The sequence below is a fragment of the Gallus gallus genome, chromosome 5 (assembly GCF_016699485.2).
Source record: "Gallus gallus isolate bGalGal1 chromosome 5, bGalGal1.mat.broiler.GRCg7b, whole genome shotgun sequence".
NCBI classification, from domain to species: Eukaryota; Metazoa; Chordata; class Aves; order Galliformes; family Phasianidae; genus Gallus; species Gallus gallus.
In genome coordinates, this window is record NC_052536.1 from 4,666,830 (window position 1) to 4,694,510 (window position 27,681).

At 38.0% G+C, this 27,681-nt stretch overlaps 1 protein-coding gene and 1 long non-coding RNA gene across 3 annotated transcripts in view; both read right to left on the bottom strand.

Moving 5' to 3' along the window:
• LOC121110842 overlaps positions 1-13,592 on the bottom strand; it is a 43,978-nt gene extending 30,386 nt beyond the window's left edge. Inside the window, exon 1 of the long non-coding RNA XR_006939309.1 lies at positions 13,527-13,592. This is a non-coding gene — a long non-coding RNA (uncharacterized LOC121110842). The remainder of the gene's footprint in view (positions 1-13,526) is intronic.
• A 6,655-nt stretch (positions 13,593-20,247) lies between these two features.
• Positions 20,248-25,531, bottom strand: KCNA4 (potassium voltage-gated channel subfamily A member 4). Of its 2 annotated transcripts, none has more exons than NM_204899.3 (2): positions 24,766-25,531; positions 20,248-23,962 (listed from the first exon to the last, which is right to left on the bottom strand). In NM_204899.3, the coding sequence occupies exon 2, from the start codon at positions 23,197-23,199 to the stop codon at positions 21,211-21,213; it is 1,989 nt and encodes a 662-aa protein (NP_990230.2). In that variant the 5' UTR covers positions 23,200-23,962; positions 24,766-25,531; the 3' UTR covers positions 20,248-21,210. The 2 variants fall into 2 exon arrangements, with proteins under 2 accessions (NP_990230.2, XP_046797371.1); XM_046941415.1 differs by having other exon boundaries at positions 24,495-24,824.
• Between the last annotated feature and the right edge of the window lie 2,150 nt (positions 25,532-27,681).

Below are 27,681 nucleotides of genomic sequence, written 5' to 3' on the forward strand. Positions count from 1 at the left end.
CAATAATGCTCCAGTCAAAACCTTATAATTGGAAATGGTCACACCCATATTTTCAAGAAAAAACAATATCAAAAACCAAAAAACAAGATCAAAACAATAAAAAAAACTATTTTCTGTTCAAGACTACAAAAAGTAACTTCAGAAGAAAAACTTAAGTCTGAAGTGCTTAAATCAGTGCAAGGGGAAGGAAAGTGAGCTTTATTTCCAAGGCTATGTTAATACTTTGACATTTTTTTTCTAATTTGTATAATTTCCGAAGAAAACTTTAACTATTTATTAAAACTTAAGTATTGAAATAAAGAAAAGAATGCAAGTAGACTTTTAGACCAAGCATGAATTAATTGTATTTTCAGATTCGAGTGATGTTCTTAATTCTAGGCTCAATATGTATGTTTATATATATTACATTGTTGTCCTATTGAATACAGCAACAAAAGATATTCCTCCCCCTGTTAAAACCAACTATTAGGATCTAGACTGATAGATGAATAGATTCCTTAGAAGCAGAGCCTGGACCTCGTCTTCAACTTTTACTGGACGTGTTTTCTATCCTGATGAATTAACCTGCTGTTTACTTAAGTAAAGAACTAGATGTCCTAATTGTTCTGAGCATGTCTGAAAGACAATGCCTCCCAAGATGGTAAAAGAAGCAAACAGTCTGCTGACAAGCTGTTCTGAATACATCCCAGGCAGCTAATAACTACCAGAATCTCAACAGGAAAATTCTATGAATTATTTTATTTAGAAAATTTATGACAACAACAAAAATCAGTCAAGAAACTGAATTAACACACTGAAACAGTAGTTGCACAATTTAATTCCTGCCAACAGACTGAAAGTTGATAAGATCCATCATGCAAACAGAATCCTGAGGCACAATCAAGTTTGAGTACAGGATTATGTTCAGTCCACTATTTGATTAAGTTAATCCTGATCTTAAGAGCTGGCTTCTTTCACCAAGTCATTCCAGACCAATGAGCTGCTGAGAAATAAAAAGCTTCTGGAAGTGGCAGTTATATACAAAACAGAACATTTTTCACCCAGTGAAACCCGTGGGCTTCTTTGATTTATGCTTCCAACTGAACTGATTTGATTAAAGTTTTGTTCTATTTTCTTGTAATTAGTCAGGACAGCTTAAATTAATTATTAGCCTTACGTATCGAAACAGTATCAGGAAGTTCCCTGCAGGCATCACACAAACATGATTTTTCTTTTTTTAAAGTCCGAACAATCTTTAGACTAACCTAAGTTACAATGCAAGATGAATTGAAATGCATTATTGAATTAGCTTAACTGATAGAAACCTCAAAAAAAAAATGCAAGCTTAGCTGTAAACACAGTTATTTTAAAACCTCCACACAAAACTCTGCCTAATGGTGTTATGTAGGAGGTTCACCTTCTGCGGCCATCAGCTTGAAGCAGCCTTTGTTCTCCTTATTAGAAGGACAGTCTGCACCTGAACCCAGCTCAGGGACAGAAAGGTAAAAGATTTGTTATCTATTCTGTATCTATTTGCATAAAGCTAAACACAATCTAGAACACATCTAAATATAAGTTTTGAGCTACTCAATCAAAATCTGTGTAAATTAAGGCAAAATCTAGTTTTAATTGAATATCTGTTGTCTACACTGCTAGAATACATAGGCATTTCTCATGGACAAATGAACTGCTGAATGTTCTTGGCATAGTGTTCATGGTTAAAGCAGTTAAATATGCTGACCTAATTTGTCGTTGATGGTTACATCACTTTAAGACAACTGAGGACAAATCTCACTTCCCAGCACTACTGTTTCAAGCTGTTCAGAGCAAACACCAGTAGATAACAAGCACCATGCTGCACTGTCACAGTCAGCACTGCCTAAAGAGTGGTGTGCCTTATTTTAGACAAAATAAAATTCAATCTGCAAATTGCCAAATAATCGGTTATAATAATTTAAATCTCCTCTTTCAGTAAGAAAAACGCACAAAGTGGAATACCTTCCCCTCTTGCTGTACACAGATGCAACATTTCTTTTTTTCCTACTCACCCATAGTTGTTTTGTTTCTTTCTAACTAGCAAGTCACAGTCCAAAGCACATTTAACTTCATAGCCAGTACCTGCTTTATTCAGAATGATTTTACTTGCTGGCTACAGCAATTCTATGTTGTAATACAATAAAGCTACCAAAGTACATGTCACAGTGCACAGTTTATTTTACCATAACAATTGCAGCCAGATAGATAATATGTCAAAAAAAATACAACCTCCAAGAATCAAACTGTAGATGAAATTGCTAGAACTGGAGCAGTATGCTAGTACACTCTGGAAGTTAGCTTACATGCCACACTTGCAAATCAGTGGGAAGAGGAAGCATAGTCAGCTATTAAAATGTATCACTTCTAACAGAAGACATTCTTGTACACGTGGTTTCAAATACCCATTTTTTACTTTTACATAGTAGTGAGAGCTTGGTATTCCAGACTGTGTAGTTTAAAAAAACTGACCCTGAAAAAACAGTCACATTCATTTCTGAATCTTAGTTTACTTTCACACCCTGGAACCAGCTTCCTGTCTCCCAGATTTTGCTGAACAACGTATGACCAGCCATGCCTGAATTTGCTGCACAGCTCTGCTCAGGCTGCATAACAATTAAGAACATATCCACTTATAGCCTGAAATACAAAAAAGGCTGTTTTACTGACAGACACTATGACACCTTTACTCTTCTTCAAGGGAAGAATGACCCAGTGGCTCACATGCTCCACTGCTTTCAGAGGTGCTAGGCCACCAACATTTTTCTAAGATCTTCCCAAGCAGCAGAATGAAATTTTCACTTCCACACAGGCTTCAAGCAGCACTCTTGCTGATTTCAGACATAGGTAGGTATTCCTAGGATGCTCACCTAGGAAGCACCCTTTCCCATGAAAAACCTGAAGCAGTCTTTCTAGAAGTTTTGCAAAGACTGTGCAAAATATGCACAGTACAGTACTCCCTTGCACCCTGCTAAGCTCTGAGTGTCTGTTCATAAAGCAAGCTCTTGGGCTAACGTTAGAGGGAAAAGGTTGTTCTGTGCTAGCATCAACTTGCAAGAAACATTTCCTCAAGACAACAGCACCAGTATCTACACAGCAATTTTGATATGCACAGCAAGAAGCAAAAGCCTGCATGTAGGACATACATCATGTCCTACAGGGAGATGTGGGATTATATCAATAATGTTGGTACAGCTGGAGTTGTGAAATGCATACAACGCTCAATGCAGGCACTAAGTGTATGCTCCCAAACATTCCCAGACACTAAGAATGCAGGCCTAAAGGCACTCAGGCATAATTCTCAAAGGAGGTTGTTCGGATACAGAATGCTGTCCTAATTCCTCAGATTTCCAGTTAGCAGCAAGAACTTATCTTATAGCAATCAAAAACAGCACATTACATATTAATTGATATTTCTTTCACATATGACCCAATTCAGACTTCCTGAAAAGTATATTCCCATCTTACAAAATCTCTTATTCACAGTTCAAATGTTATTCTCACCCCACACTTAGCATCGTATTTCACATTTATCATTATATTTAATCAGATTTACAGCTCTGCTATCTTTAGTAGAATTGCTCCTGATACATATTAATGTAGTTTGCAATTAGGAAATAAGTGTGTGACCTAGCAAAAACAGCAGTATTTTACCTGCTCCTGTCTGTCAGATGAGCTATTATAACTGATGGCATGTACATTCTTAGCTACCCCAAATACAAAATAAAGTGGGCTCACTAAAACATGGATTGAAGAATGAGAAGACAGAATGTAGCTGAAACAGTTATTAACTTGCACTGGCGGAACTAATCATCACCTAAGTGTTACAGTGAAATTATATTAAAATAAACAGTGATAATATTATAAATATTTATATATTTATATAAAAAATATAAATATTGTAAATATTAAACCCTCCACAATCAAATTCTCAGGGAACAATTACTGCATCTCTTATGAGGAAAATGGAAAATATGCAGTAACAATGATATTTCCATGCTAAAGCCTTCTACTGGCTTAAAGCTTCCTCTGCATAAAGAAATTCACAACTGTGCTTCTCAGTTCTTGTTCTGCTCCCCCCCCCCCCCCCCCCCCCCAGTTCAAAGGAGAGCACAATTGCACAGTTGAAGTCTCCCAGTCTTCTGGCTGAAAACAATACAAAAAAAAAAAAAATCAAGAACTGCCTAGGCAAGGAGAACTGCACACAGTGCTTTCCCATAATTCAGGTGAAGGAGGCATATATGCCCAAGTGACATTGCTCCAGAAAGCAGCATTGAGTGACTTCAGATGAAATGCTTGCCATGGTGCTATCACTGAGCTAGTGTTTTTATTTCATTCTTCCTTCAGCAGTTCCAAACATAAAAATGTGTGCCTCAGAGGAACAGTAAATCTCATGACTCCCAGGAAATGCTACTCCTGGTGTTTTAAAATGGATTCAAATCATAGCATGTGTGGTGTCATAGAAGAGGTTCAGCGTGGGACCAATGCAGCCCACCTGCAAGAATACTGGAAGCAGCATTTTTATAAGTTTAATTTCATATAACCAGAAGTAGTGCCTTCATTTTAAACAAACCATTAGTCTTTTCTAAGGATACAAACATTAGACAAACATTAGAAATCAGGAAATTCAGACTCATTTATCTTTTGATCATGATGAAAGGCTCAATTTTTGCTTGATTCTCACCCGCAGTGACTGATATGCGCTTATTCAACTCCATTGAGATAAATTGAGTACCACCAATTTACTGATAGTTCAGGAGCGTGACCCTTAATTAAAAGAGTGTTTTTAAGTACCTGTTTATTTTTCTTAATTTAAAAATGCTATGCTATCTAGCACAACATTTCAGCTTGTGAAAACATCACATCCTTGTGCATGAGGGTTGAAATTCTCTCCATAAAGACAGACTGAGAATACTGAGATTCACAGCAGGTATGAAAACTCAGCTCCACAATACTGACAGTAACAAACTGAAAATTTTCAGAGTGGTAAACTGCACTGTAAACAGGCACAGAGCCAAAAATCATTTAGAGACTGCTGCATAATACAGAAAGATAAGAACAGCGTGTTCACACTCATTCTAGCAAACTGACAGAAATGCACTATGAATGAAAATTAATAACTGCTACATCAAAAAAGGCAAGCAAGATTTTAGCCATTTTTACAGCTCCCTGCCGTATGCTGAACCACAGACAGAACAAGAAAAATAGTTATTGGAACTAGCAGGCTATTGTAAATAACATTCGGTGGGTAGCATCAGTTATGATGCAATTTAACACTGGTCTCAAGTTGATTTCAAAACCACAAACATTTATAGACATCTGGGTAAAGACATTGAAAACAGTCAAACAGTCATAGAATGAAAAACCTGTTGCGTTTTCTGGAGGAAGTGTGGGATTCTTCAAAACCAAATGCTCAATAATTTATTTCAAAGTACCTAGAACAATTGCTGAAGTCAGTATTTAGAAAATCTGGATAAACCTGACACAGATAGAAAACCCATTTCAGTCATACAGATACAATGCCACTGTGAGGAGGGAACTGGCCTCTCAAAGGCATCTAACTGCACCTAACGGAGAGATGGCCTGGGAGCCAGAAGTACTCTGACTTGGCCCAGCTTTGTTTTCAGCTATATCCAGCTCACTGTGTTTTCACAACAAAAAAAAATCATGGCACAGATTTCTTACAAACAACCAAGTCAAAGAGAAGATGTTGAAAAACCCACTGTGAGATCTTTGAGGAAAATCAAGGGCACATACAGCTTGAAAGACTGCTTAAAAACAAGTAAATACCGTTAGTGTTTTTGGTGGCATATTCTCCCAACTTCAGTCACACAGTTGAGACATTCTCAAGCAGTGGTAAAATTGCAAAGTCTTTATAAAGAATAGGTGAAAAAAATCGTTCTCTAATATGCAATCATGCTTTTACTAAAGTGTGCAGAAAATAGCATCAAGCTCAAAAAAAATTTAAAGCACAAAAAAACCAAAGCTTGAGAGGCAAGAGAGGAGTAAACTGCAGCAGGCAGTTCAAGTTAATGTGACAAACAACTGTAAAACATTCTGTAAAACTGGAAGTCAAAGCAAAACACTTAATATTTTCCAGTTCTATAACATATGGATCCCCCAGTGATACAACTCTACTGCAGTTTGCTTAGTATTCACCAGAAGTTTTTCCTACATTTTTTCTTGTTCTATTCTTACATACTGCAATCCTTTATCTTTATATTCAAGTCACTCTCTCAGCCCCTCTCACTGACTAGAGTATTTGTCCCTCAATTTTAAAGGAGCTCAGAAAATTATACAAGTAATTTTAAAAATCTTCTGTAAGTTATATTGCAAACAGTCATGTATTCTTTCACTCATTGTACTACTTCACTAACCTTCTAAGATTTTTTTTTTTAGTATTTTCCTCTTCTTGTTTAAAGATTTATCTTTGAAACCCTTCAGCACATTGTTGTTTTTACTGCCTCACATGGGATCTGGAAGAACACAGAACTGAGCTTGCCTAAGCTTTTACTGAGTTGGCAAGAAAAATTCCCTTTTAGAGGAACATTTTAAGAATGACAGTTCCACTCTAACTTTTTGCAGTATTACTATCTACAAGTGTGAGGCTCTAAACACTGCTATGAATATGAGAGGCTCGGCTGAGTTACTAGGGTATCTTTAAAGCATCTCTGATCAAACCTAGAAGAAACTTCTACAATGCAATCTGTCCTTGATGCTGCTATGATGACTGCTTTCCATGGCTGACACAGCATCTACAGCAGTGACCCTGAGTGCTTATATGGATGGATATCTTGATGTAGACCAGCTGAAGGCATATCAGTGCCTCCTACACTGCAAAACAGCCCATCTAAATACAGATATGGCAATTTTTTGTGTTAAGTAATCCACAGTATTATAGTAAGCAGTAGAAACTTCATGCTAGCTGACAGTATACTTAAAAATGTGACTATTGAGGGAAGTAAAGAAAGCAATAAACTTATTATTAACACATATTCAAACACAAAGACCTAAAGTGGACTGTTCCACCAACTAATTGCAGTACGTCAGCAGTGGAACCCCAGCAAGTAGGAGAAAGCACAGGCCTAGCTTTCCTTGGGAAGAACAACTTAATAAACACAGAAGAAAAAAAAAAAATGAATGACTAATCCTCCACAATTTCCTGACAACATCCTTCCCCACAAGGACTAGATCTCACTGTTATGGCCTTGCTCTGGGAAATGATTGACAGAGCTCAATAAAATTTCAAATATTGACATGAACTATGTGCATTTAATACAGTTCATTAGCTGCAATTTACGAAATAGCATTTCTTGTAAAGGTAGAGGGTATCATCTTTAAATCTATTACCAAAAGATAACATTGTTTAGTAAAATAAAACACTTATTTCCAATTAACTTCTGTTGCTTAAACAAAATGACAAATAATCTAAGTCAGGCACACCACCTTCTTCCACATAACAAGTGTACAATAAGTGTCTTAAGCAAACCAAGAACAACCAAGAGCCACTGTGCTCTAACACTGTTTTGAATGGTCTTTTATGTCACCCCCCTGACTGTTTCTAATTCACACACATTTCAGAGCAAAGATGCATCACCAGGTGACCACAAGACCCTACTCATCTATCATGCATACACATTGCTTTCACATATTCAATAAACAACACTTTGCAGGAAGTTCACAACAGTTTCTGACTGCCTTGTTTCTGGGGTCACTCTTCTTTACACTTTCAGTATCTACCACCCACTTCCCGATGTTTCCTGAATGACTGAATTGCTCAGCATTCTGCTTTGGAAGTCAGTGAAAGGATTTTCTGCAATATTACAGCAGTGTGAAGAAAATCACTTTTTTTATAACCCAGCAAGCCATATAGCAAAGGGCTGCTGTTATCAGAGGATACCCATTACAGAACAGATAGTGGTCAATGTTCACTAGTTTACAAGTGGGCAAAAAAAAGCAAACCTGTTTCCTGTTTGAAGAACAGAACCAAGTTCCTGTTGCAGTAAGGAACTGAATAAAGAAATAGGGCATCAAAAAAACTGATGGAAGACAAACTACAGTCCGCATCACTTAGCATGAAGTAATGCTAACACATGGATAATTATTGTTTAATAAAAGTACTCTAAAGTGGAGCTCCTGGCTATAAGTCATCTCCATGACGTATAAAAATACGCAGTATCATACAAAATATAGTTAAATATATATATAAAATTTACATTTACAAACTCAACATACTTCCAGCACTGAAAACTGAAGTACTGCATTCTTTAAATGAGAAAGATCTTCCAGAGAATCAAGGAACAGAAAGCCACACTTATGACTAAGAAGTTCCTTACTAACAATAAAATATTTGTCATTATAACTGTCAACCTGTTATTGCTCTAGCAATTATGACATGATAACTAATATTTCAGTTAAGTCAGAATAAAAATTGGATTCATAAGCAGGAGGTTGATTACTAGAGGAACATTTCTAGTATGAACAACAGACCAAAGAAATTTACTCCAGTCAATACAGAGATGAGGGTACTTCCCCGATACCTATCCTTAATTAACAACTTTTTCATCAAAGGTTACATGTGCACTATCAACACTTCCTTTAACTAAGTCTTACTCAAAAATTGCATATCTTGTCTGTGAATCTCTGTTCACAGAGAAATCAGTAGTCAAGTCATAAAATGTGATCATTTAATTGTACATAATGTAATTGCAAGTGCTAACTTGGGATGACCAGTGGCTTCTCCTATTTTCTTACACCAAACCCAGTGAAACTACTTTTGCTATAGCTACATTTCTATTGATAATGTAGCAATCAACTATCTTTCACTTTTTTTAAGTGTGAAAAACTTCCAGGGTAAAAAAAGCATTATAATCAGTGCCCATGAATTTTAACAACTGGTCATTTAGCAAAGCAACATTAGAAGTACATATTTACGAAACAAAAAAAAAAGTCACTATGCAAGTTAGAAAAGTTAGGATGCATGCTGAAGGATGGTGTTTTGTTGTATATGTGAACAGACCTACTGAAGGAAACAAAGACTGTTATTAACTTAATGATTAAAGATGCTTCTAATCATTATAGAATCCTTGATTACCACCATAAAATAATTAGCATTTTCTAACCATTACAGATTGAGAAAAGGTGGTACAAGTTGTGTTAAAACCTATTGTTTGTATTGGGTTTCTATATCAAGATAGCAATTTTTTTCTTTTGAGACTTATTTCAAGATTTAAATTATTATAACTAGATAAGCATCAATATAAGACACAGTATTATTCCAAACAGAATTTCACAGCACTAGGCAAAATAATTCAGTAAATTTAGAACCTATCCACAATATGGAACTAAATAGTTAAGCCATCTTGTACCATCAGTTCTCAAGCAGAACACATCAGTGACTGATAACACTAATCAGAGTGTGCTAAAGCTTGATATTGCTTTTCATAATTAGAATGATTTTGTCAGTCATTTTAGACTAAGCATTTAAGGCTGAAGATAAAAAACACTGCAACACTGAAATACTCAAAACTTCTTGCAAATCTTTTTCCCCCTCATTTCTCTACAGAAGTCATTTTTCCATGTTTTTCTGTTTTTCTCTATAGTCCATACAAGAACAGCATCATAGAAAGAGAGCCAGATAAAAGAGTTGACTAGAAACAGAAGCAGAAATAGGCCCTCTAGCAAGACACTGAATTCATGTTTTATCTGGTCATAATTTCCCAAATTAACAGCATTTTAAAGTTCCTTTTTGAGTCTATTTATACACTTTGACTGATTTGCTTTGATATTCAGGTACGTAAAAGATTCCTGAAAAGGCTAGTAGTAATATTCTAATCAGTTTACAGTAAAATACATCAAATCAGTGAACTATAGCAAAAAAAAACAAACAATGATAGACAGCAAAGTCTAAAAACCCACGCTGTATAAACCATTAATTTATGGGAAATAAAATTTTTATATGAACTCTGCATTTATAAAAATGGAAAAATTCTCTATGAAAGAATTACTGAGTAGCATGAGTAATTCTGTGTAAATTTAACCACAGCATTATAAATTAACATTTTGTTCATTTCATACAGCATTTCCATTGCAATGACTGAAAATATGAAATATTACCAAGTATATAAATCTCAAAACAAGTAGATTACTTGTTCCAAAACACCTACACACAAGAGTGCAGCATTCAGCAAGCATGTACAAGTATTTGTCAGTCATACAGCAGGCTCCCTGTACTCTATTACTCTGAATATGTCTGCATAATTATGGCTTGTTTATATGACCTTTGGTGAGTGAAAAATGTGAAAAGGTTTAGTCTTTGATACTATAGCTGTATCAGCTCAAGAAATCTACCCTAAGCATTTCTTCACCCCATGTGTGAGCAGACAGTAAACAGATTCAGAGCAATGCAATGGAACATTTTTTCTGTTGCTTCTACTGAAGCAACAAGCTGTAAATTCAGTCACCAGGAAGCTCCTTCAATTCACTTCCAGTGGGACTTCTACCACAGCCTTTGCTTCCTCTAAGGACTGTGTACAACTGACACAAACCTCCACAGCAATGGCTTAACAGCACACAGTCGCAGCATATAAACCTGCCCATTTTTAGAAAAACAGTTTCAAACGAGAAAAAGATCGTAATCCTTTACAATGTAAAATATCAGACATTAGAAACAGAAAGTATTCCAAAGACTAGAAAGAACATAACACGAATCTATCCCCAAAGGCAGCAGCAAGCCTCCCTAATTAACATAAGTTTCTTAATAGTAGTTTATTGTTGTTATTCCTTGCTAACAATTTCTCACAGTATGCTGAGGTCATGAACTTTTCTGCCATTATGCATGAATTCTAGACTTATTTTCTAGATACCCTTGACTAGCTTTCCCCAGAAAACCACAGAAACTACATGCTCAGAGAGAAAGCATCCAGAGAATGCTCAATGCACTGCAGCACCCAGTGCTATGAATTCAGACCCCAAACTAGCTTTCTCAACAGGTAGTCATAGTCTACAATCAGAACTGATGTAGAACTGAGGCATAGGACACTCCCCATCCTCAGAAAACTGAATATGTGAAGATAATACTAACTTTTTTTAATGTAGAAGTCCACATCATGCTGGGGATTTTTTTCTTCAATTTATAAGACACAAAAACTGGATTTGGTATAAATTTTAGTTTGATTTAGGCACTTTCTCAAGTATTTAAACATTCTTCATAAAACGACTGTAACAGAACTATGATACAATACAAAACAGATTTCTACACATTTCCTACAGATGAGCACATTTACTTAATGCCAACATCAGCACCAATTCCAACAAACGACACGAGATAGCACAGAGAAAAATAATATCTCAGAGTGGAACAAGGAAAGGCAATGGTCTCACCTTCTGCCAGGATAACACCACACTCAAAGATATTTGTCAAGATATAGTTCAGAAGATGACACAGACAATAGGCTTATCCTTTCTAAAGGTCAGTAAGGTCTCCAGAAAGGGCACCCTTCAAACAGAAATCCTGCTCTGCTGGCTGCTAACCCTTAAATGAGAGTGACAATGGGTGGATCATGGTCCACACCTTCCAGTCAGTCAGTTGCATGGCTTGTAACTGTATGCCCTGGGTTAGCCATACATTCTCACTACTCAATCACCAGTAACAGCTGTGACCTAGTAATCCCCATACACTCAGTTAAAAAGTTTAAAAATACTACCTATAGATCTGTAACACTTTACTAGATGTCAAACCAAGTCAGAACATCCTTAATTATTTCCAGCTTCCAAGTAACAAGTGATAGTGTCTTCAGGACCTCGCCACTCAACAGCTCAAAGCAGCTGTGATGTTTGGCCTACCACCACAAGAAACTTCTCTACACAAAACACACAGCAATAGGTCAGGAGAATATTCACAGACATGCCAGCATCAGTAAACATAGCTAAATAAAAGCAAGATAATGCAGAGGAAGTAAGACTCAAGGATGCCAAACAGAAAAAAAAACAAGACAAAAAAACCAATCTAACTTCAGGTTGACTTCCTGGCTTGGTCTCTGACCCTGTAACCAGAACCTAACCTGATGTTCCCAGCTGCGAGCTATACCTGAGTGCCTCTTCTGGTTCTGCCCTGCTCCTTTGCTTCGGGTGCTAGGATAAGTGCTGGCTGGCTAAGCCCCTGCCCTGCAGCTGTATGATCACAACCAGCCCTTGGCTCCCAATCCCCTGGGAAAAAGCCAGTACTGTCCTGCTCCCTAACACCTTTTAACACCTCAACTTGCTGTTTGTCTTACGTGCAAGTATGACATGAAAGGAAGTTTTTTAGTTACAGAGCTGATATCCAAAGTATTAGAACAGTAGACAGTGCTACAATCTACTTGGCTTGAACATAAAGCAAACCTTTCAAATTACTATATTGTTTCATGTTCCAGTAAAACCAAGTGTAGGCTTAAAAACACAGTGGATTGTTGGTCACCCCTATTTGGTATAGCTCAATACTACAGAAGGCCACAGAAATCAAAAAAGCTGATACATATTTTGCTCTTTCCTCTCAAAGTAACAAGATCCGTAGGGCCATCATGACAAATTTTCAAAACCAATGATCTGAACATTCTAATTTCTGTATGCCTGAAAGAAGGCCATCTCTGAAAGAAGGCCATCTAAACTGCACTTTTTCTGCATCTATTTATAAGTAAATCTGTTCAGAGGTGCATCGTCTCACTTAGGAATCTACTTTAGCAGTATCACTTATCAATTCTGGATATGATTTCTTGTAAGATAAATCAAAGAGTAAAAATTCAGTGCCATTTTAACATACTAGCATCTTTCCCCATTTTTTCCTGCTCCTAAAAATGTTGATTCTCCATTAAGCTATGAGTAACCAGAAAATATTTTGCTAGACAGAGAAAACATACTTGCTTTCTAACCTACTGAATCAGCATATCACTTGCTAGAACAGCAGGTGTTCACAAATTAAATGGCACCAAAATAACAATTTCTTCTGTAAGTTACTCAGAAGAGTAAAATTTAACTATACATGACCTAACAGGCATAAGACAAGTGGGAGTGACTTTAGAAGGGAAGAAATTTAGGTTAGATGCTAGGAAGAAATTCTTTACCCAGAAGGTGGTGAAGCACTAGCACAGGCTGCCCAGAGAAATTGTGGATGCCCAGAAGCATTCAAAGCCAGGTTGAACAGGACCCTAGGCAGCCTGATCCAGTGGGTGACAACCCTGCCCACAACAGGATGCTGTAACTGGGTAGCCTCTAAGGTCCCTTCCAACCTTAACCATTCTAAGATTCTTCCCTTTTACTGAAATCCTGATAGCATTTTTGTCTTCAACTTCGCAATCCATAAGGACTGAATCAAAACACTATTCATAAATAACTACTAAATATACAGAACAACATCCGTAAGTATAAATTTCTATAGAATACCTGTCAGTAAGTGTTACAGTTGGAAAGATTAGCACAGTGGAAAGGTGATACAAAAGTGAAATGGCAAAAGGGATAAACAGCAAAAGAATGCTCACCCATCTCTGAAGATCTAGGTTTGCAGGGAAAACCTCCACAAGGGATGGATCTCCAACCAGAGATCCTTCCACAGTAGCAGTCAGCCCCTAAATGGGGGCTAAGAGAAGTGCAGCCAGATTCCACCCCTTCCAGTCACACAGGTGAATTGCCTTCACCTGTGCTCCCAGGGCTGACTCCATCCTTTCCCCAGGTGATCAATCAGTGGTTCAGGCCATGACTCAACAGTTCTTACACAGTAAAATAAAAACTATTATAGCAAGAATCTGAATTTTCTATTTGGTACACAATGAAATATGATGATGCCATTTAAACATGCAATTAAAAAAAAAAAATCTTTTCTACCTAATACCTGTGACCAAGGCATATTTTTCATCATGTATCTGCAGCTCTTATTCAAGAAAGACTTAACAGAAAAGCTATTATTACCTTGCCTTCTTTAACTCAAAAAATATGCAAAATTCTGCCCTATAATCCTTGACATTTTGAATCGAAAATGCTTGAGACCTGAAAAATATTCAGTGTCTCAAATTCCTGATGAATTCAGAGCAAACTGAGGGCACCATGAAAGAACAAGACCTTTAAAGAATCAGAATTTATTTACCCTTACACATACCATCTGTGGAACGTATACCTCACAGTAATGCAAACGTATCTTATTCAATTTGTACAGGAAAACAAAAGGTACCTTTATTTCACATCAACAATCCTTTGTAGTTTTCTGTATTCGAGCTCCACTGTGCAAGAAAAAACTGAATGACACCCCGAATTCATTACAAAGCTGCACCAGTAGGGGACAACAAAAGGCAGAAAGTTCATCCACATAGCAGATGAACCACGCCAAGGAAATATATCATGGGCTCTGACTGAAAACAAACCCTCACTGATAGAACAGAAGTGAGAAACATCTCTGAATCTACAGGGCTGGGCAAGTATATACCACAGAACATGAAGTGTGGAGTAGGCACTGTCCTTCAATTGTACAAGGCAGAGCAGAAAAGGGAATGCTGCCATCCTATGCATGTGCTTGGATTTCTTTCCAAAATATATTGTGGGGTGTTACTCATCTAGCAATGAAGATAAACATGCAGCAAAGTGCTCAGGACAATTCCTTTTCTACAGCATAAATCAGTATCACAATATCAATATAAATAAAAACAAGCAAAAGAAATTGACTTCTCAGTTGTTATATATTGCAATACTAGGCAAAACACAGTCTATTATTGACAAGAGGGGTTTTAGCTAACTTCAGTGCAAGAGCACTGGACTCAAAGACAGCATAATCAAGGCAAACTAGAAATACAAGAGTGATACTGAACATTCCTGATCTTATTTTTTTCATTTCCAACCAGTGTTCATATCCTTGATGAGAAATTCAGAGCAAATTTATGTTCTTCTACTAAAATAATCATTTTTTGGCTAAGTCAAAATAAAATAAAACAATTTCTTAGCTTAGCTTGTTACTGCTAACAACAACAAAAATATATCTGCAATTAGACTCTTCTGACCTATCTTACTGAATCTACCCTTTCTTTTCCCCAGTCTCAACACAAACAGTCCAGGAACACTCAAACAAGACTAGAAGACTACATCTATCTTGAATACATGCTGCCACTTTCTACAAACCACTGTAACACTTTGGAAACTTGCTTCACCATAGGTTTCATTCTGACCCTAAGTAAATCACTTGGTCCAAAATTCATTTTGTAACCGAATTCCTAATGAAATGAATAGAAGTTAGGTGTCTAAAATTACATCTTGTGAATGTGGACTTGAAACCCTCTATCACATAAGAGCCAGCAGAGTGAAGGTTTTAGGGCCTCCCTGTCTGAATGAGTTACACAGAATCACAGAATGGCTTGGGTTGGAAAGGACCCCAGAATCAGCAAGTCCCAACCCCCCTGCCACAGACAGGGCCACCAACCTCCAGATCTGATACTAGACCAGGTTCCAGATGCCAGTTACACGGCATTTCAGAACAACTAATTTAAAAACCATTTGACACTCAGAAAGGATAACAGTGGTAAAAGCACAGACTTACCACATAGGCTAAATACTTCATAGTACCCTCTCTAGGCCCACACCCCACTGGTGCAACAAGTACCTTCCCAGTTGCAAGATGAATGACGTTCTGAATTCATTACAAAGCTGCACCAATAGGCACTGAGCCTCTATCAAAGATGCAGCTGCTGCTCCTGAAGTCACAGTGTACTTTTAACAGATATAACACGTGAAGTACCTCTCTTGCAATTGCAGATTTAACCCAATCACCAATTTGTTTTCAATGGCAATACCACACGTGCATAAGTGAATATATAACAAAATGAAGTTATTACTTACCTTCTTTCTCTCTAATAGAATATGTTACCAGTTTTTTTGACATATAATTTAAGATTTCTCTTCTTTCCTTCTTTTACCCTTATGTATTTATTTTCCAAAGGACCTGTTACAGAAAAAGGTCTCAAGAAACGTTATAATTCTACAGAAAAGGATTAAAAATAAAAATTCAACCATCTCAATACATAATGGTTTAATGACTTTTCTTTCAGAACTAATATCATCAGAGCTCTGAACACACAGAAAGCATGGTAGCAATATGTAACGGTTCATGTTTGTACCTGGTTGCAAAGTACAAAATATTTATGCACTTTTAACCCAGCATTAACATCAAGAGTTTTGTCCACATTAGATGATCTCTGTGGAAATGAAGGAAAATTCATTTCAAAAAAATTGCCAGCTTTTCCACAAGCCTTTTTTTCAAACAGAGGTACACAAATACGGTAAGCCTCTAAACTAGAGACTTATTCACTACAAAATCTGAAACATTTCATCATTGAGTTATAGCAACAGGAAAAGGCCAACCCTGTTCAATGACTAAAAATGTTACAGGTTGTCACTTAGGTTTATTTTATGATAATAAAAAAAATTAATTTATATGTTGGATATTATATACATATATATATGTATATATATATATATAAAACCTTGCTTGTATTTGTTATTCTCATGCCAATTAATTAAAAAAAAACAGGCCCCTATTCATAACTGGACAACATGACAATAGAAGTAATAAAGAATTGGTAAGAAATACCTAGACAAAGCTAGTTACATAATCTCAAGCACCATGAATAGTTCATATTTAATTTGAGGACTATCAATTACCTCTGTAAAGCTTATGCTAAAAAGTCATGTATGCTCAGAATTAGTTTTAGGAGTCTGGGATCACCAGAAAGACACACTTTCACAAATTACTTAGACACTGAATAGGCTTTCTGACATTTTTTGCTGTGTCTCCATAGTGCATTTATCCTACATTTATCCAAATATGAAAAGTTAGCATTTCATATTCTTGGACAGCTGAACAATGATTTTCCATTGCCTAAGTCAAGTGACTTTCATCACCTAAAAGCACACTTGACAGGAACTTTCCACATCAGGAGGTACAAGACAGTAATCATTTATTCAAGATTATGACCTGATCCAAGTTCTTTGAATACTAATATTACACAAAATAAATAAATAAATCATTTTCCTGTTCTAAAGCTCCTTGAATAGTTTTACTGATAGATAACACATTCAAACCTCATCAACACGAGAAGATCATAACACCCATTAGTATCTCTAGACACCCAAAACTCCATTGTCATTAGTTAGATGTAATCATCGGAGCAGTGGGCTTTCTCATTCCCTTGAGCTCTCAAAATGGTTCCACATTGCATGGATGTCAGAGAAACAGGCTGTGCACAACAAATTTATGTAAGCAGAAGAATCTCTTTCAAATACAAAACCCCAAAAACTACACTCTCCATCAAACAGAATTGGCCTCTAGCAGAATCGATCCGAGAAAGCTTAGCCAGACTCTAAAAAAAACTGCCTAGCAGGGTTACAGAACATTTGTTTCAGTACAAATTCCAGTAGCTAGGTTGAAGTTTTCAAGTAAACAATGTAACATCAGAAAACTTGATCACTGTAATAAAGGCAAAAAAAGAAAAAAGCATCTCTGACATCATGCCTTTAATTCAATACTTCAGCTGGCAAAACACTCCTTCAGAGCCTGGCCTTGGCACTTAAGACTGCTATAAAAAGATTTATATATATATGTCTGTGTGTGTGTGTGTGTGTGTGAGTGTATATATATATATTTAATTAAGGGCCAGTAGATAATTAAGTATCAGTATCAGAAATCTGATTGGATGCTGCTGTGATTTTATGAACTCTAATGGAGCCTCCTCCAAATTTTTTCACCACTGCAAGTGAGCATGAAATATCAAAATCTCATTTTGCATTATTTTTAGCTAAAATGTATGTCAATGTGAAATCATTTGAACTACATTATCAGAACTAAAATGTTCCCTAGTGTAACACCATTCACGTCAGTTACATCAGGAATGCATTTCACCACTATAATTTAAAATGCAAAATGCCCAAGTGATTACAAAATTATTTTTCTGATAGTTGTTGGTATCCAGTATCTCTGTAAAAACTTGGGCAAGGAGCAGTAGTAGAATATTGGAGCAGTAAGAGCTCAAATACAGGGATTCTCTGGCACAAATTTCCATCTAAGTGATACTCAAGGGAAATTTTGGTCTCTTGTTAAGCACTTGGGATCTTTGGGTTTTAGCATGGTGGGGGTAGGACTTTGGCTTTTTCATTCTGTGTTGTAAGTGCATGGACTAACAAACAGATGAATAATCAAACTAGAAGCCAGACTAAGTGAAGGTATTTGCTTCCATTCTGAAATGCACAATCCTTTCTGTGATTCAGAATGGTCTGCCAAACTGATAGTACAATCTAATGTTAGGCAATGCTAGCTCTTATTTATAATAACAGTAACAAGTACATAGGCTTATACATTGCAGGAGGCAGAGCAGGCTCCACTGTTATTAGAACTGGTCTCCACAGCACTGCAGTATGCAGTGCTGACACACCCAGAATGCTGCTCTGCTAAAAGGTCCTCCAGCAAGAATTTTCTTTCAAAGACTAAGGTATTCCTATGATCACGGCATAATGTAGACAACACCATGTTTGTTTTAAATTATAAGATTGTGTATTGGTAGCATAATACCTGCAAGACTTGCTGGAGAAGCTGGGTAACTATGCAGATACCTCATGCTGAGCTCCACCTCCTCTGAATGAACATATTCTAGGAGTTATTCAAAAAGCTTTCTTATTTCTATTAGACATCAAAAAATTCCTCCTCTTATTAACCACCCTTTCTTTCAACCAGTCAATACCACAAATACATACTAATTACTTTTTCCAATTTCTTTATTTACCTAGTTATTATTTCCTTTATTTCTACAGTCTTGCTATGGTCCTTCTCTGGTATTATATCGTTGCTGGTACTACACTGAAGTATAAGCAAACTAGCATACAATTGAACCCTTATGTTCTTTACCTTATTAGCAGTTAAAGCTGTTGAAGAAACACTTTCACTTACAGATTTTTGCTGGACTTTACAGAATGCTCACACTTGTCGCTAATATTGACCTTGAAGGAAAAAAAACATTTAGTTCATTTACCCAGGTGAGCCATGAAATAAATGCAATATTTAATTCTGGTAAACACCTATACATAAAATGACTGAAGTGTTTGATTCAAAACATGGTTGAAATTCATAATATTGAATTAAAAAGGAGCCTTGTTTAATGCTTCATATCAGAAATAGAGTGAAGCAATTTAAACTTATGAATTGGACATTCATATACAAGTTTTAAATCAGGGCTCAGTACGATGCAGTCTTTTCTGAGCCTTTTTTTTTTTTTTTTTTACTATGATTTCTGCAGTGCAATAGGAGGCAAGCAGAGAAAGTTTTCACAGAAAATCCATGAAGGCCAAAAAACAATCACTAAGTAAAATCCTTTGGCTATGGCTGTTCTGTATCACTGGATGGACAGCAAACAACGCCTATCTGGTAGATTATGCATACTGTCACAGCTACCCAATTTGGACAGGTTTTATTTTTGCTTTTCATAAGCCACTAACTAGTTATCTCCAGCAAACTCCCTCCTAGGCTGTAAAGGAATATCACAAAACTACTGTAATTCAGTAGTGTTTGTAAGCACTCTTTTCGCTCACAATGTCCTGTCCCAGTCCTTAAAGTGCATATGCCAATTTGGTTCAAGTTTTATAATTTGGAATACTCCACAGTGCCTCCTCCAAAACAGATCCAATTACCTCCCCAGGTAATTAAGAGTCTGAAAAAACACCTGTTCTGAATCTATTATTTATGTTAAAAGCAGGAATATCTTACCTATTTAATTCTGGAGTCTGGAATGTGCTGTAGGTCAGGTAATCTTTACCTACCTTAGTCTCCTAGAAAGGGCAGTGGAAATTTTTGACACAAAGATCCAGCTGGTCTAAGAATCAGTGAAAAGAAATCATGTTTTCCCAAGGACTACATGGGACCCAACACGATCATTCTGAATCCCAAATGCCTGTTTTGGATCCTAAAGTTTGCTTCAAAGGTGGAAGCTGTAACTAAGGGAAAAAATGCAGCACCAGTACCATGTTAACTGTTAGTAATTTTGAATTGTTAGTACTGTAACAACTGAGTATCCTATTATGTTTACCTCTTCTCCCCATATACTGAATTACTTCAATACTGGCAAAGTGCATGTACTAAACATTAGCTCTCAATGTTAAATTAACCTGGAAAAAAATATATACATTAAGTTCATATTACTTGAGACCATATTACTAAAAACCACTGATTTCAAATAATTTTGCTTATAAAATTTTACTTCACAATCCTTTTCCAGATCACAGATATTCATAATTAAAAGAGTACGGAATTGATGTAATGTTAGCTGTTTTGCCATCAGCATCACATAAAGGAAAAACAAAACAAAACCAGAAAAAAAAAAAGCAATAAAATATGATGCAGAATTCACTCTTCCAATGATTGTCATTGAACTATTACATTAGTAAACATTCACAGTATGAAGTCTCTTTCAATATAACTCCAGCATATAAAGTAGTGCAAAAAAGCATTCCAGTCATTTTGCCTTTGCAGTCAGACCAGGCTAAACAACTCTCTTATTTCATTTCTTTCATTATTAGACAACAAATGCTGCAATGCCTCCAAAGAGAGTTATAAAAATAAATCATTTCTGGAGGTTCAGCAGCCTTCTCAAAGTAAATTTCCAGTTAAAAACAAGCATTATAGGTTCCAAGAAAAAAAAAAATTAGATCTATCTTCTGTAGAATATCTTTATACAATAAATTTACCATTTGAAAAACAAGACTATGGTATCCAATGATTTATGGTAGCTGCTATTAAAGCACTGATAAATAGATAAATGACTTCCAAAGTTCATTGCTTCTTACATAGTAAATACCTCTGAATGCCAACTTTTACCACAGAGCTGTTATTAGTGACGTCGACAGTTCATGCACTCACTTTAAGACTGACTTGGTTTTAATAAATTTTTCAGCCTAATGTGCAAAACACTTGCATTCTAAAAAAAATACAGTCTGAAGTTATATCAGATCTAGCAACACCTTCCTCAAGTTATATCACTTACTTGATATGTTATACAAGTTTAACAATGTTTTTTTATTTGTATTTAACCATTAAATGGCATACTACTGTATGCTGTGGACTCATTTGCATATTTCATTATTTCCACTGCACTCTTTAATGCATAAATATATTTGGAAACATAAAATAAATATATTTGGAAATTACACATCAGTTTCCACAGAATTTGAATTTACACAGTTTTTCTTCTCTGACTCACTGCTATTCCCCGTGTCCTGACTTTTTTTCTCCTTTACACAAAGAGATTCTTTAACTCCTTCTTCCATCTCCAAATACTCTGATTTATCCTCTGTGGATGAAGATGATGAGCTTCTAAATTTCTTCAGTAAATTTGTTGGGAGGTAAGGGCAACTGACTGCATTTTGCATCAGCTGCGTTTGTTCTTCATTCTCAGTCTCTCTGTGGTAGAAATAGTTAAAATTGGAGACAATCACTGGCACTGGTAAAGCAATGGTTAACACTCCCGCGATGGCACACAGGGACCCAACTATTTTCCCACCCACAGTTATGGGTTTCATGTCCCCATAACCAACTGTGGTCATGGTCACCACAGCCCACCAAAAGGCATCTGGGATGCTCTGAAAATGGGTGGCAGGCTCATCAGCTTCTGCAAAGTAAACAGCACTGGAAAACAAAATTACTCCAATAAAAAGAAAAAAAATGAGGAGGCCGAGTTCCCTCATGCTTGCTCTGAGTGTGTGACCCAGGATCTGCAAACCCTTGGAGTGCCTGGAAAGCTTGAAGATGCGAAACACTCTGACCAGACGGATGATCCTCAGGATGGCAAAAGACATGGCCTGTTGACCATTACTGCCCTGCTCCTGCACCAAGTCAGTGCCCAGAGTAATGAAATAAGGCAAGATGGAGACAATGTCTATGATGTTCATGATGTTCTTGAGGAAATGTGCTTTGCTCGGACATGCAAAGCAGCGCACTGTAAACTCAAAGGAGAACCAGATGATGCATACTGTCTCTACAATGAAAAAAGGGTCATTGAAGATGGTGTGCTCCCCATCATCCAAGTGAAGCGACTCATTGGAAATACCCTTCCCTGAGCTCAGGGACATTATGAATTCTTTGTCATCCCTGAATTCCGGCAAAGTCTCCAGACAAAAGATGACAATGGAGATCAAGATGACTAAGACAGAGACAATGGCAATGCCTCTGGCTGGGCTGGAGCTCTCTGGGTACTCAAACAGTAGCCAGACCTGCCTCTTAAACTCATTCTCCGGCAAAGCTTTGTCCTCTTCCTCTTTGACAAACCCTTCATCTTCCCTAAACTTGAGCATGGCTTCCTCCCCAAGTTGGTAGAATTTCACCTCCTCACTGAAGATGTCAAAGGGTACATTGACTGGCCTCTTCAGCCGACCTCCACTCTGGTAGTAGTACAGTATGGCATCAAAGCTGGGCCGGTTCCTATCAAAGAAGTATTCGTTTCTGAGAGGATCAAAGTATCTGCCTCGCTTTGCTGGATCACCCAACAATGTCTCCGGGAACTGAGCCAACGTCTTCAGTTGTGTTTCAAACCGCAGTCCTGACACGTTGATTACCACACGCTCACAACACTCGTACTCACTGTAGCGAACAGAGCTGTAACCCCCAGGGCCTCCACCATCATCAGGTGGCTGGTCTGAGTACGAAAACTCATCTTCCCCATAGTCAGCACTGTAGTAGAGTTTTCCTTCTTCCTCATCATCTTCATCCTCATCTTCATCCTCCTCTTCCTCCTCACTCACGTCCTTCAGTATTCTCTCTTCAGAACCACTGAGAGGAAGCAACTCAGAACAGGGGAAGGAGGCTCCACACTCCCTGCTTCCCAAGTGGTGGCTCCTTTTTTTCCCTTTCTTCCATCTCTTACCACTCTGGCGGTTGGGCAGGCTGCTGCGTGATGCATTCCCACCATGTGAGGAAGAAGCACCTCGACCCTGTTCCTGGTGATAGTGGTGATATGGTCCACCTCCACCTGTTGCCCCCCCTTCTACTGCTGCAGTTGCTGCTGCTACAGCTGCAGCTGCTGCAGCTCTTGACTGTGCCAGCCGCTCTCTCTCTCGGGCCCGAGCTTGGACTGCATATCCATAGGGCATATGGCTGTTGCACCCAGAGCTATCTGCACTCACCATTGCAACCTCCATTTTGCAACAGCTTTGTTATAGTTTAGCGCAAAAGCTTTTGATTTATTTACAGTGCAACCTTAACTTTCACCATAGAAAGTTTAAAGCCATTTGCATTTGGAGGACAGTGCATTGAACACAGAGCGGGGCAACATAGTTGCAACACTGAATCTATCTTTTGGGAAACCATAGATGTGCATTTTGTTACTGTCTAAAATGTTTGGGGAAAAACAGACAAAAAAACACCTATTGTTTTGCTAATAAGAAAGATAAAACTCTCAAACTAGATCAAGGAACAGTGGAGGCTTTATTCTTTCATCCACTAAGCCCTTTTATTTTCATTTATTTCCCATATCTACCACTGATCTGATCAGATTCATGACTACATTCATGAAGACAAAAACACGCAAAACAAAGGGTACCTGCTCTCCATAGATGATTTTAGTTCATCATTGCAACCAAATGCAAATAGTCTCTTTCCTCATAATTTGTTCCTGGTAATGCTTTGGCCTAGCAATCTTACTATTGTTTAATATCATTATTTGGGGAGTTGAAATTAATTCCAGCTATCACTCTATTTACACAGTGAGGAGGTCTTTGCAAATCCTGTCTTCAGCCTGTCAACAATGTTTCAAACCTGGGAGCAGCACCCAGGGCGTCAGCAGCAGTGGTAAGAGGAGGAGGAGGAGATGAAGACTGAGAAATTGGTTCTGAGGTCCCCATAGGACATAAGGGAGTGGATGGGTCACCCTTTGGTTATGGTCATGCAGAAGAAGCACTTAACCTGAGGCACATGCACAAACACACAAAAATAAACAAAACAAAAAGGAAAAAGATTGGATTGTTTTCCTAAAAGGTCACACTGATAAAATGAAACTGTGTCATCTATTACCACGGTATTCTAACCTTCCCCTTCCCACACTATTACACTTCTACATTACACACACACCCACATCACATGCACAGAGAATGTGAACAACTCTGTTCATAAGGATGTGGGTGGGTATGTCATATATATATAGACAGAGATACAAAATCCCCACCCATACAAGCACTTGCATCCATACACAAACACATGCATGCTTCTGAAACACCAACACATATAAACACCAATAAAATACTGCAACACCCTATGCATTCAGATCTTAAAGTGCATATGTAATAGATACACCTACATATATCTACATGAAGTATTATAAGAAATGCATCTACACCAAGAGCTTTTCATATTATTTCTAAAAACAGCAGATTTAAGAATGTTGCATTTTAATTGATGACTGAATTTTCAATCATAACAAACATCTTACTGAATTTACTTTGGAAACGGGCAGGTGCAATGCTCACTCAAGTGAAAACACCATGATACGGCGTGTCAAACTACTGCAGGTGCACTGAAGCAACATCTACATGCGAACACATACAAGAATTCACATACACACACCCCTTTGAAACAGAACCCTCATCTACAGCTATCTACAGCAGTATCTATTAATATATGAAAGAAGGTGAATACAGACAATTAAATGACTGCTATTTTTTAAATCATACGACATGCAAAAAGGGTCTTAGGATTGCTGTTATACTTACTGTTCATAGGCAGAGAAATAGCAGTGCTGTTCTTGCCAGTGTAAGGATCTGGTGACAGCAGTCCTGAGCAGGGGGCTGCGCCAATTGACCCACGCCTGCAGGTGGGTAGGTCAGTCGGCACCACAGGTTGACGAGTTATTTTTCTCCCTGCTTTCCCTGTGCAACAAGAGTGCCAAGAACGAGCCAAGGAGGCAGCTTAAGCTGGGGGCACTCTGCACAACCGCAGCTTCTCACCCAGGCATTTGCAAAAAGGCAATAAGCAACAGCCTTGTTCCAAGAGAAAAAAAAAAAAAGAAAGAAGGGTGTTGGGGGGGGGGGGAGGTGAGCGTGTTCGTGTGTGAGAGAAAAGGAATGAATGGGTGAGTGTGATCACTAGGCTTCCCGAGCCCAGCTTCTGCTGAAGATTTGTAAATCAACGTTAAGTAATCCGTGTACCAAGCCTATTTCCACTGATGGGAGGACGAGTGTTGCTTCTTGCTGTTTCTCCCCGTCACATCCAAACAGCAGCAGCTCAGCCAGCAGCTGGCCTGCATCGTTCACTTGTTGTGCGGTTTTTTGGTAACGCTTACAAAAACCATAAAAATAACAATAATTGTTTAAAAAAAAAAAAAAAAAAAAGCCACCCGAGGAAAAAGCAGCTCTCTGCCGTCAGGCTCCCACCGCCCGATTTGCAAAGCAGCAGCCAGCAACCGCGGAAGCTGCGCGGCCGTTCGCTACGCTGCCGCCGGTGCGAGCCCTGTTGCTCCGCGGAGGCGCCGCCCGCCGAGCCTGCGCGCCGCCGGGAGCAGCCGGGGGGCCGCGGCCGTTCCATCGCACCGCTCCCGGCCCGCGGTCGGCCCCTCGCGGCCGCGCCCCGCACTGCGCCCGGCCCGGCGGCGGCTCTGGATCGGCGCGTTAATGACGGAGGTTAACGTTCCAGCGCTGAATAACGCATCAAAAATCTCCGTGCCCAAAGCAATGCTACAGGCTTTGGTTTCTGGTTGTTGTTGTTTCTTTTTTATTATTATTATTATTTTCCTTCGGGCTTATGTGGCTTTTGTTTTCTGTTTGTTTTGTTTGTTTGCAGGTTGTCAAGGTGGCAGTGAAGTGCAAAAACAAACGCAAATTGAGCGTCTGAGAAAGATCGCGAAGCTGGCCCCACCTCTGTCCTCCTAATACGTTCACCCCAAGCAAACCAGAGAGCGATTCCCACTGCCCGGCAGCCGTATGCTCTTTCTGACTAAGCCAATTTAACATTTACCCCTAATCCTGCACGCACACAGAAGAGGAAGCCCTAGTTCATTAACAGGACAACATTGTGTATTTGTACACCTAAAATAGCATTTTGACTCTCCTCATAAAGGTGTCATATCTTTGCTCCCTCTACCCTCAGTCTGCAACACCTGCAGTGTACAAACTGGAAAATCCTTTCCCATCTGGAAAATCTACACTGGGACTGATACCATGAAAATGCAGCTTGGCTATATCTGATAGTACAGCTACAATTCCACCATCTCAATAAAATGTGCAGGCACTTCTCCTTAGCACAAGATAAACAAAAGAAGGATTTAGGGCTGCAGTAAGGATGAAAGAAGAGCAGCACTCACTCCAGCCACTCGCCTTAGGGTGTTGGCACGTGGACACAAACTGAATGGTGCAGCAAGTGGGTTAGGCACACTTGTCATTGCCCAGGTCCACTCCTTTCCCACAGTCCAGAGAAACCTACAGGCTGTTCCCCTTCAGATCCCTCGTGGCAGAATCCAGATTATTCATGTTACCTCTGTCTATACTGCCTATGCCAATCAGTGCTTTGTACCCTTCATCTCATTCATTTCAGTAGGTTGACGTACAGCTGTATAAGGGAGACCTAAGGATCAACCAAATAAATATTAAAGGACTTAATGGCCTTGTCAGAAGTACTGTTAAGTGCAAAAATGACAGCTACAGCCAATCAAATTTTGAAAAATCATGAGGCTTCAAATTCTATAGTTGATATATAATGAAAGATACTACATGTTCCTAATGTCAGCCCACATTCCACAAATACATGAACTGGCATCATCATAAGACCAGTCCAAAAATTTGATGCTCTGGTATGCTATTTAAAGACATTCTACTAATTTACTTCCAATGCCAAAATGCAGATGTTTCTGCAACTTGACACAAGAGTATATCAAAGGCAGAGATCAAGCCCCTATCATCATTTAGTGACAAGAACATGTACAATGCCAGAAAAGGACAGAGATCGTATATATGATTTCTTGTGATTAGAAACACCTAGAGACCTTCCTACTTCAGTAAAATTTTAATGCCAGGTACAATCATTTTGCAAAATTCAGTCACTAGATTCCCTCAAAAATGTTATGTTGCTTTGCACTGGTAGAACCTGGATATATTTTTTCTGTTCCTTTTTCAAGTCTAGCTTTTTGAAATCTAGCTTCCACCTTCCTTGCAGTTTCAGATGCACTTCAGACACGTTCCCCAAGGCTCTACAGCAGGTTCTGTTCAACATTTTTATGAATGCAAGAATTGAATGCAACTTTAGCAAGCTTGCTGATGATACTCAACTAGAAAGAACTGTCGACTGACTGAAGGGACAAGGGGCCTTACAGAGGGATCAAAAATAGCACAGATAACGGGACAAGCAGAAGACCTTTTTCAAATCTTTTTAAAGGCCATTTTAACTGCTAGGAATGCAATTCAATCAAATTCACAAGTTTTATCTGTTCCAAAAGCAAATAATAACAATAATAATAGTACTTCATGTATTTACAGATGAATACTATGACTCACTTAATTCAGCTTTATATTTTCATAGTATTCAAGGAGAAATTTTATTTAAAAGATACTACATTCCCTCTGCTTCTTTATATTCATAAGGGATACTATTATTGGTAGAACAAAGAGAGAATATGTACATGTCATTATTTCCAGTAG